The sequence below is a fragment of the Poecilia formosa genome, unplaced genomic scaffold, assembly GCF_000485575.1.
Source record: "Poecilia formosa unplaced genomic scaffold, Poecilia_formosa-5.1.2 Scaffold267, whole genome shotgun sequence".
NCBI lineage: Eukaryota > Metazoa > Chordata > Actinopteri > Cyprinodontiformes > Poeciliidae > Poecilia > Poecilia formosa.
Genome location: NW_006800206.1, coordinates 301,830 through 313,780, shown reverse-complemented (window position 1 = coordinate 313,780; position 11,951 = coordinate 301,830). Strand labels below are relative to the sequence as shown.

Here is an 11,951-nt window from a genome sequence, read left to right as displayed (position 1 = left end):
TGACACTTACTGGCAGCCACATTTGAAACAGTAAGTCTTAATTTGAAATTCTCTTCATCGTTTACAAAATGAGTACATTTGTGCAGCAACTTAAGGATGACAACTCAGTCCAACATTCTGAACAAGATACAAGAAACAATGACACAAACTATTAGGAGAAATATGTTTTAATTATCAGCAACCCTTGAGGTGTGCGTTAGCCATGTGCACAGCACACAAATAGGTACATTTAGAGACCTGTATAAAACTACAGGACAACTTATAGAATACAAATAGAAGATACAAAATTGCTGTAAGACCACTTGAGATTAAGAATCAGTTTTTATCACTTTCCCTGAATGAAATTTGAAAATCATACAGTAGGCTACATAACATTAAATAGTTCACAAATGTGAAAAAACAATGTGGAAAGAGAAATTCAGCCATTTTACTACTCTTCACTCCTGATGAATCACCAGATAAAAAGGTTCACTTTCAAGGATTCATAAAATTAGAATATAATTGTAATTCTTTTCTACTAAGTCGCTCTAATTTTTTATGTAAAAAGTTGCTTCCTTGTTTCTCTATGGCTATGGTTTGGCTAGTTTATTCATTTTAACATATTATTTCACTACAGTTAAATTCAAAATAAGATTTTATTTTTGACCAGAGACTTTTCAGATGGAAGATTCAGATGTCTGGATTTATGAGTTTCTACTCATAAACCTCTTGGTAGGGCAGAAATGATGTGATGTGGCTGAAATGATGTGATGTGGCTGAAGTGACTCTGTCAGCCTCATGCTACTAGCCACACTCAGTGGAGCCTGTGGCTCTTTTTGCAAAGGTGGGCTTTGCCATTTGCAGGCTGTAGATTAAGGAGCTGGTCTACAGTGCTGGGGCTGCAGCTGGATAACCAAATGATCAGGTGGGATAAAGGGCTGGCCCAGGGTCACTGGAGGGCAGACAGGTAAACATGCTGCACGTCATGCAAAGCAGGGATACTGCTGAGCAGCAAGCCCAGCTCTGAGCACCAGACACAGCATATGTGTACAAATGCTGTTTGTACATAGCATATGTCCTTGAATACTCTGCTGTAGCAGGAGGTGTTTCAGGAGCTGCATACTGTAACTTTAGCACTTGTTTTGAAAGCTGAACTTATGTTTCACAGTTAGCCTGCAGAGTTCAGATCACTCTGGATTTCCACAGCGGTTTGCAGGATTGGCCTTAAGTCACTACAGAAACAGTTTGCATCAGATTTGTTTAAGCTATTTGCACCTGAATAGCTAGCGTGTGCATGCAGTGTGGCTGGATGCTCTGCTAATTTATTATCACTACTAGCTACTAAAAGCAGAAGGGAAAGCACCGTCGTCCCTAACAAGAGCAGGGTGCTACTATTAGCACCATTATTATGGAATGTTGAAATGGAGGTTCCAAATGTCTTTCCCAAAAAAAGACACAAAAAATAGAGAAAATAAGATACTACCTATCTACAACCTCACTGCAACTGCTGTTATTAAAAATGGACTGAAAACCTTGATCACACAAAGTCGAGCAAATCAAGAACCCTAAACTTTCAGACATCCATTCCAAACCAGCTCTGTTCATTTCAAACTGCCAGCCCTTTTTAGCACCTTCACTTTCAAAATATATACAGAAAAACATTGAGTTACAGAGTCTAGAATATATGGTTCAACAGCTGTCTGTAAATATTTCTTGCATGATTATTTTTTCTAAAAGCATGTCGCGGGGTAAAGATAGCCGGAACGTGACAAGGCACAACTAGGACAACATCGCCACCAGAGCCGGCCCGGCCTGCAGTAAACCTCTAGGACTCAGAGAGACAGAGACAAATGCTAGAAGGAGGGAGGGTAGACGACGCAAATGTACAGTAAGCAGAAGTAGGTCAGGACAGCAGCTCACACTGGAAGCTAAAGCAAAGACTGGGATGAAGTGTTGGTTTAGTAAAATCCAAAGTTTACAAGCACAAGTGGAAATATCTTGTTCCAAAACTGGGAAACTGCTTGTATCTCATAAATAATATATATTAGTGAATGTGTTCTAACAATGAGGACAGTTAGTACATATAGCTGATTAATGAGGAGAATTTTTATAACAATTACTTGAAGACGTCTTATAGATAAAGCTGTAGATTTTCAGTCCTTCAGGTAGTAAATGGGAAAACAGATATCTTTGCTTCAATGTAAATGTGATGTTAGTTAATGTTAATGTGCTTCTTTCCAACTCCTTTATATAATTTAATAGAATAGAATAGAATAGAATAGAATAGAATAGAATAGAATAGACTTTATTGATCCCCATGGGGAAATTGCTTAGGTATTTAAGTATATTAAATATATTATATCATATTAATGTTATAATATAACATTAATGTTCAATATACTCAAATATATTGAGTATATTAACATATTATAACATATATCTGATATATTATATTAATCAAACTAAATTAATTGATTATGATGGGTTGTGTTTTGTCAAAAACTCTTCTTTCTGAGAATGTCTTCAATGCCTTTCGTTTGTTATGTAAGCATAGTTACAGAAATGAACCCTCTGCTGTTACACCTCAGAGCCACCAGAGGAGCAGTCAGAGTTAAACTGCTGAGCAGGTGTGAAGTGGGGGTAAAAATCAGTAGCATGTTTCTGAAGATTTCTGCTGTTTGGAAGTTTTATTGTCACTGACTGTAAATAGTGTGATGTTTGTACTGAACAAATACTCATTTTGTACTCATTTTTTTCAAACTATCAAATTGAATTTCACATTCCTTTGGAACGAAGAGCTTTTTTTATTAACTACATAGTAATTTATGTTATAATTATAGCCTCCCTATCTATCCATCTATAGATATATACAAATATAGATATATGCACACCTCTGTTAATGACCATAAAAACCCACAGTCCTCCATGAAAAACTTGTAACTGACAAAAGTGATAAAAATTAAAATTTACTGAAATCTGGAGGAACATTTATGACAAATTGATGAGAAGGATAATGACGGCAACCAAGGAGCCCAGAACAACCTCCAAAGAAATCAAAGGTCAACTCCAAGGTCAAGGTACATCAGTGTCAAATCCATAATTGTTAGAATCAAAGTGGACTTCATGGGAGACGACCAAAAAGAAAAGCGAGCATAAAAAGTGAGACTGGAATTTCCCCCAATTCATGTTGACAAGTTACAAAGTTTCTGGTAGAATGTCCTCAGTAAGCAGAAGAAAACTGGAACTGGCTCATCAGCTCTTTGCCAAGAAAAGAACTCTGGGGAAACATGGAGGAGGCTGTGTTATGCTCTGGGGCTACTTTGACTTGAGTCTGTGCAGGTTTGAGGAAATCTCAAGATTATCAAGGCATTCTGGAGAGAAATGTGGTGCCTAGTGTTAGAAAGCTTGCTCATGGGTCTTCCAACAGGATAATGACCCAAAACACACAGCTGACTAAGAATGGCCCAGAGCAAAACATTGGACTATACTGAACTGGCCTTTTATAAGCCCTGATCTAAATTCTGTTGAACATCTGTGGAGCTGAAACATCTGGAGAAGGCTTTCCCTTTCCGCAGCTGGGGCGGTTTGTCCATGAGGAGTGGACCAGGATACCTGTGGTCAGGTGCATAAGTCTCACTGATAGTTACAGAAATGGTTTGATTGCAGTGATTGCCTCAAAAGATTGAGCAACAAAATATTAAGTTACAGGTAAAATCAGTTTTATTCTGGTCTGTTTCATTTGTTGAATTGCATTTCAAAAGGAATGTCTGATTTCACTGGTTAATTCTTAGAACATTTTTATTAACTATTACTTTTGTCAATTTCAAGTTATTTTAGTAACCACTGTGGGCTTTTCCTTCATTAACAGAGTGCTACCAACAATGCTCTGTGTGTGTACGTGTGCGTGTCTATATTTATATGATAGAGGTATTAGGATGGAAAAGACAATTATAAGTTCTTAATGAACTTCATATTTATAAATCATTCCTTTTGTATGACATGCTCTTATGGAAAGTTATGAACAACACAAACCAAGTTTGCAGATTTTTCCAGTCGGCAAAGTTGTTCTAATGATACAGAGCAATTTTTCCTGTTTGACAGCTGCCTGACAATAATGCATTGCTTGAAATAAGAATAGTCTTATCCCAGGTCAAGGCTATTACTTGACTGTTGCATTTCAGCTCTTTGACCTTGCCTATAAACTCCCAAATTTTCCACTTAAATCATGTCAAAGAGGATTCCTCTCCCTACTGTTGGACACAGGGCTCTGACTAAGACTGACGGCAGAAAAGTTCAGAGTTCACCCCTCTGGCAGTGCTATAAACAGACACAGTGGAGACTGTGGGGTTAACTCTCCCCTCCTCCTCTCTTGTCCATTTCCCTCTTTCTTCTCTGTCCCTCTCTCTCAGTAACACGATACTATTTCAATTAGGCTCCAGAGCCACACATGCTCCTTTTCGCCCAACTTGAGCCTATAGTGCTGGTGCTATGCTGGACAGAACACTTTTCCACTTTCAGAGCTTTAATGCTGTTCCCCTCTCAGAGAGAGTCATGTCATTACATCACAGTAAAAAGTTGATCCAGCTCCTGATTTATGATATTTCAATCTCCCTCTAGTGTGCTCTAAGTTTCCTTACAAGAAACTTATGAAACCATGTCAGTGACATGGTGACACTGACATGGTGTCAGTCATTTTAAGGCCAGTTAAAATGAGACAAATAATCTGTGAAAAAAATCAAGCTGCTCTGCTTCTCCCTGTGATGCTACAGCCATCTGCAGAAATACGCTAGGTCAGAAACAACCAATCACAGCCAGAAGGAGGAGGTTAGTGCTGTCAATAAGTCTTGTGTGCTCGCTGCTCACACCCTCGCCTTTGCTTTCTGCTGTACTATAGCTGCTTCACCACAATGGAGCCTGTCATGAATTCTCAGGCTAGTTAGCATGGCCACCAAACACATCAGCTAAACAGATTTCCTTTAACGGAAAGTTGTTTTTCTGCCATTAGCACATTTAGCAGCATAGACATAAGCTTGATTAACAGCACTAAGCCCCTCTTCCTGGCTCTGAGTGGTGCAGCTCTGTTTTTTACAAGATTCAAAGGCCTGGTTTGTTTGATGCTTCCACATCATATCTAGTCAGAGGCTCTGCTGACAGCAGGGCCCAAATAAACTGTAAGTTTCTGTAAAATTACTGCAGCAAAAACTAAAAACAAATATACTACATTGATACTAAGATATGTCTGCATGGGACAGTAGAGTTTTTAAAGTGAGAAAAATAATGCTGATTATTTGGTTAGCATTATGAGCTTAACTAATTCAGTTATAGTCAGTAACAGTGCAGGTGCTATATTAGAGTAAAACTCTCAAAAAGAGGAATCGCTGTAGGTATGTGTCACCAGGATGGAGTTGTCTTTCTGATGCTATCAGGCTAAAGAAAAGAGAATGAACTGTAAGTAAGAGGACTTGTCTCTGATGCTGGCACATGAATCCATCTAAGCTCTAAGTTAAAGGCAATGTCTCCAGAACACCTCCAGGTCTTCCTCAGGTGAAATGGAGAAGCATAAGGTTTGAAGTGTTGGGCAATAAGCGCCACATTCTCACACGAAGACACACATCTTATTTCAGTTCTGAGAAGATTCTGATTCAAACCAATCCCAATTGAACAATGTCATACATATAAACCTGCTGAGATATCAGGTAGTCAAGATCACTGATCTATTTCCCCAAACAGAAATGGGCGTTTAAAAAAACAACAAAAACTGGAAATTAACAGAACTTCTTTAACTGAAACCTTTACATCAAGACTGAGAGATCTAGAGATGACTTCCTTAAATTGTGACTGTTTAGTAATTATTTGTATGGCATTGGCTAACTAATGCCATGGCATTGTGTAACTAATGCCATACAGCAGAGTACATTAGTTACTTTACTGCCTCTTAACCAGAACTCCCTCGAAAAAGAGGTTTTTAATCTCACTGGGACTTTCCTGGTTAAATAAAGGTAAAATAAAAGAAAAAAGAAAAAAAAAGGTAATCATTTTTCCATCTGTGCAAAGAATACATTGAAAGACAGGGTTTCATTCAGTAGCAGCAAATGTCTGATAAATAAGAAATGAAAACATAAATAAAATTTCTAGAATATTGACTGTCCCTCAGTGAAAAGACACCCACTCCTATAAAAATACAAAACAGATGTTAAACATTAATAAAAAACTGAATATGTACAAAGTAAAATATCAAATATGATACACTTACAAAAGGCTTGGAGTGAAAGTGCATCACAGCTTGGAGAAAACCTCCCCCCTCCCCACGGCCCTCTCCTGATTGGCTCCCTCCCATATTGTCTTGAAGTAGATTTATCAGCTCACTAGATTCTTGGCAAGAAATGTGTCACTGTCATCGCTGGTGACACTCTGTTTCCTCTTTTTGTTTTGCCATTCTTACTCAGGCCCAAGAACATCCTTGGGTAGGCGGCCGATTCATAGGCATTATAGTTGTTGGCAAGGAGCTTCTCTCTGAACTTGCACTCGTTGCTGTAGTGTAACTGCAAGAGAAAAGAGATTCTTTTGAAAATGTTAATTGTTTAAAGACAGAAATAAAACAATGATGTCAGGAAATTTTTGTAGGGGAATTTCAAATCTGCATTGTTCGCAGTGATTTCTATCAAACAATTGTGTTATTTTTGACTGCAGGGTTATTATTGTGCATTCAGCCCCATTTTACACAAAAAATCCGATTGTGAAATGATGAATGGTGTAAGTGAAGCAGAACACTGGATTCTGAGTGTGTTGTGCTTTTTGTCCCCAGTTTGAGGAACAATAGCTTCTTGACCTGCATTCACCACCATGCAATTAAATTTAGGTATTAATTCATATTTAACTGTTATCTTTAATAACTCTAACTCTAACAGTACCAAAACTTTCAGTATTATGAAACTGGACGAAGACGATGAGATCCTTGAATGAATCTGTGGTTTTGTCTTTGACTAGCTTGTTTCATTCAGCAGGTGTAAACTCTTTAAAAGCTGGAGCAGGTGTTTGACTGGAGCTTCTGGTTTTGTCTAAGTGTTCACTTAAAGGCAGATGATGTAAAATAACAACTATCACTTTGAATGCAGTGCCTTGCAAAAGCATTAATCCACCTTGAACTTTTTCACATTTTGCAACACGACAACACCAAACTTTAACATATTTATTGGGATTTTATGTGATAGATCATCATAGAACAACACATACTAGTGAGATGAAGTGCATTATTAGTATTCAACCTCACATAGAGTTTTGAATGATTAATTTTGTCTCATTGTTGCCTCATATACTTCACTAGATGTTTTTGCATGCAGCAACATGTGAAAAAGTTCCAAGGATATGGAATATCCGAAATGAATGTGATTCCTTAGTTTCTGAACAGTGGAACAGATATACAGAAACTGTAGTTTGTTGTAAAGAATGTACTTCTGGTAGAACCTGTTTTAGTGCCTTTGCTGCAGTGATATTTTCTCCTTAAGAATGCCAAATGTTTAGCAGGCGGACCTATGGAGGTATTTTTGGTGCAAAGGTATTTGTGCCTTGTAACTTTGAAGTTGAAGTCAGAGATGAAAAACCTATAGGAGTTTTTAATCATCTTCAAATTAGTACAAGTACACACATTTTATTCTTTTGAGTCGGACTTAAAAAAAAATCTTACTCTTACAGTTTTTCCCCAAATGATCTAAAAGAAATGGTTGCAAACAGATCCACATACCTGTGTCAGAAAAAACTACTTGAGTATTTCTCAAACATAGACAAAACTACTGTTACACCTTCATGGATTCTTCAGTACAGATACACACATTCCATTTTAGAACTCACAAAATATAACAGTCCTACTCTAACATTTTCTCAGTCCAGTACATTTGGAGCTAAACTTATTCAAACACATGTATTAGCATCTTCACACAGGCACATTTTTTAATAATTATAATTTGAAGTGAATGCAACTACACAAAACTGCTCATGTGAATGACAATCCTGCCTTTCAAACCACACTGCCTTTCTTTGCAGGCTTCAGTTTTGCACTGTGTGTCTTGCCAAAAGTGAAGCAAAGCGATATGCAGGGTAGTAGTATGAGGGCTCCCTGCATTACGGGCAGGGAGGGCTGCTGAACTCGGTAGTATAACAAACCAGAAATGCCACCATTCTTAGAACCGTGGGCCTGAATATTTTTGTTGAGAACTTTGGACATGGAAGATATATTAAATCACCAAAACAGTCTACTAACCCCTAAGGATGTCTAAATTAAAACCATCTGTGCTAAATATTGCTTTATAATTTAGTTTATTTATAGAATGGAACTGGATAAATGGGGGAATACAGAGCTAAAGTTGGCTTCACACTCAAGAAATAATTAAAGAACGATTCCACTTGGGTTATTTACCAAAACATCTGCTGACATTCCATATTAAAATATCTTTATTAAAATAGAAAACTGGAATTTTGACAGAAAAGCTCTTTATTTTGACTGTTTGTAACTAAGTTCATTTTGAGTTCAAGCACATTAACTATATTGTTTTTTTAATTTACTTAAGCTTAGATCACATGACACAATTTTAGAATTGTTGGCCGATTTTCAAAACCTGAGTGATAAAAAATCCGGTTTGATCGTACCATGTGTGTCGTGTCCAGCCACACGGGAGGAGCGACACACCACACACAAACCGATTTCACTCACCAACATTCAGATTCCAGACAGAAAATCCCATAAAACCTCATCATATCATACATGAATTTAGAGTAAGCAACCTCAGGATGGTCAGAGAGGAATTCAGCGTTGCAGCTTTTCTGCCCCTCTTTGCTCCATCTCCCACTAATAACAAAATAAAAAATTAAAATAAGGCAGCATAAAACCCCTCAATGTAATTTCATAGTTTTAAAGGTTGGAGCTTGAGCCTTCACTTGGTATTTGGTTCTTATGTTTGCATGTTAGCATTAGCCAATTAGCTCTCAGTGATTCTGTGATGTCTGTCTGACAGAGGAAATGGCAACATCTGTACTTCCAACACGAACATATAAACTTATGACATGTTTGTTATTATATTTCTACCCATAGTCATAGTAAAACAATTAACTATGGATTTTTAAAATTCTGATCATTTCAATACAAAATAGAAAACATTTGAAAGCATGAAATCTGTTATGGTTGTTATGACTTGACTTGTGGTTCAATTCAGGTTTAAAACCTGAAAATAACATTTTCTATGCTCAGACGTTTACATACATTTGCTTAGTATTGGGGCAAGTTATCTTCTGAACTGGATGATTTGGGCCAACCCATCTGGGTTTCCTTCCAGAAGCTTCTCCCAGTAGTTTGCTGGAGTTCTGGTCCATTCCTTCTGACAGAACCGGTGGAACTGGGTTAGGTTTATAGGCCACCTTGCTCACACACACAAATTCTGCCTAGGACTGGGATCAGGGCTCTGTGATGGCCAGAGCATTGACTTTGTTATCCTGAAGACATTTTATATCCCTTTTGGCTCCTGAGGGTCAAAGTTAGTCTGGAACCCATTTGGACTAAATCTTTAACTTCCTGGTTGACATCTTTAGATGTTGCTACAATATTTTTCACATAATGTTCTTTCCTCATGATGCCATATATTTAATAAAGTGGACCAGTTCCTCAAGCAGCAAAACAACCAAGCAGTCATGACACTACGGTCATCATGTCCAAATAGTTCCAGTTTAGTTTGATCAGATCACAGGACATGTCTCCATAAATGAACAGGACATGTCTATGTGTACCAGATTTGCAAACTGCAATCTGTTTTTCTTGTGCTTCATTTGCAGTAATGGCCTCCTGCTCTCTGGCCTTTCAGCCCATGTTGTTACAGAACATGTTTCTTTGTGGATAATGTCTCTGTCTCACTGACTTCAGTAGCATCTTCACAAGATCTTTAGCTTTTGTTCTGGGATTGATTCACACATTTCAGACCAGAAGCGTCTACGTCCTGAACGTTATGATGGTTGGACTTTCCCATCATGACTAGTACTGAACAGGTGAACTCCACCTGTGAGCAGCTGGATGAACCAGACTTGGAGCAGCTCCAGGATTCTATTCCTGGCATCTGGGTTGATTTCTACTGACCTTCTCATCATGTCCAACCATTAAGCAGAGTGAAGCAGAGTGAGCCTCTAATTAACTGACCATGACTGTTAATTAGAGGCTCACCTAAAGAACAGGAACATCTTTGTGTCACTAGGTAACAACTGGTAACTCATCAGAGATACAAAGCATTCATATTCAGGGTTTGACAAGGTTCCATTTTGGAAGGCCGTCTTATTGAATATTTACATGCTCTCAAGTTCAGCTCATTACCAGTAATAAGATGCCATAACTATGCTGATGATACACAGCTCTACATCACAATGTCACCAGACAACAATGAACCCATTCGGCCTTCTATCACCTGAAGAACATTTCCAGACGTTCTCCCTAAAACAAGGAAATAAAACACATTACCACAGTTCTAAAGTCCTTACAATGACTCCCTGGAGCTCAGAAGACAGATTTTAAAATATTTTTGTTAGCACCACAATACATTAAAGACCTATTGTTGTTGTATCAAACTTCCAGATCTCTCAGGTCTTCTGGTTCTGATTAACTCTGCATCCCCAGAACCAGAACCAAGCATGGAAAAGATACATTCAATATTTATGCTCCACAAATCTGGAACAAACTTCCAGAAAACTGGAAAACAGCTGAAACACTGCGTTTGTTATTTACTTGTCCTTTTAATCATGTAATCTACTTTGTATTACATTGTTGCTTAAATTGTGCTATAATTGAATTGCCTCATCTTGCTTTGCCTTGAAGCAAAACACTGTGCAGCTGCTCAGCATCCTCTAACAACGCTCTACTATGAGTTCAGTAATAATCCAAAAAGTCCTTCTGCCTCAGAAGCTGTTTTCTGGGGAACATTTTTACCTGTTTGTCTGTCTGTTTGGTCTTTGATCCCAGGTTCCTACAGTAGAAACAACAGGAAGGGAAAGATTGCCCCAGAAAACTATCCTGGTTCACAAAAACATTGAGTTACTTCATGCACCCTGCAAAATTAAAACGGCAAGAGACTCACAGCTCGTCTTTTTTCTGTATCTCCCTTGGCCCAAAATCCTGGGCTAAAATTCTTAGCACCAACCTGACCATGCCTTGATGCCTTGAAGGATGTTTATAATGTTTTTTTTTATTATTATTATTTCACATAATTTCTTTTAATTACATAAATTATTTGTGTATTTTTTTCAATGTGAATTTTATTTTGCATGCCTGCTTTTTGGACATCATTGTAAAGATGCAGCTCGAACAAAAATGTCTCATAGTTTCATAGTTACAGAACCATAACCATAATTTTGTTGTCATACTCAAATTAACTTTCATCCTTTCCATTTCCGGGTTTAATTGTTCATGTGAATCAGGCAACTACAAACACGAAACTCACCAACATGCCCTCCACTTGCAGTAGTAGCATCCTTTGACATTTTAGTCTTTTCATCTGTTATACCTGTTTTATAGGCAACACAGTCACATGAAAGACTGCAGACTTTACAGTTGTCAGTCACAAGACTGACAACTCCGAGTTCACTATCCAATCATGTTATAAGAGAAAAGGTTTGGTAGAAAACAGGTACTGGCAATATAGGTAATCATGACTTTTCAAGAGTTTTGGGGAGCTTTGAGGCTGCAGCTGAAATCAGAGCTTCAAGAACCTCTGGAGTCTACAGGTTCTTAACCTAGGTTCGATCGAACCCCAGGGATTCGATGAGTCGGTCTCAGGGGTTCGGCGGAGGCTCTTCAGCGGAGGTAAAGACACACTTGTGTAAAGTCGTGATGACGCGCCCCGCTTTGCCATCACTTGCTGCAGAGGATCGCGTTACATTGCTTAGCCCAGTGGTTCCCAAACTTTTTCATATGCACCCCCCCAGTGGTTTCCAAACATTTTCTG

At 38.1% G+C, this 11,951-nt stretch overlaps 1 protein-coding gene across 1 annotated transcript in view; it reads right to left on the bottom strand.

The window, feature by feature from the left end:
• Positions 1-2,391: 2,391 nt before the first annotated feature.
• The window catches only part of fgf4 (fibroblast growth factor 4), a 30,369-nt gene continuing 20,809 nt past the window's right edge, over positions 2,392-11,951 (bottom strand). Inside the window, exon 3 of the mRNA XM_007570733.2 lies at positions 2,392-6,521. Coding sequence (XP_007570795.1) covers positions 6,345-6,521 — 177 coding nt within the window. The 3' untranslated portion in view covers positions 2,392-6,344. The remainder of the gene's footprint in view (positions 6,522-11,951) is intronic.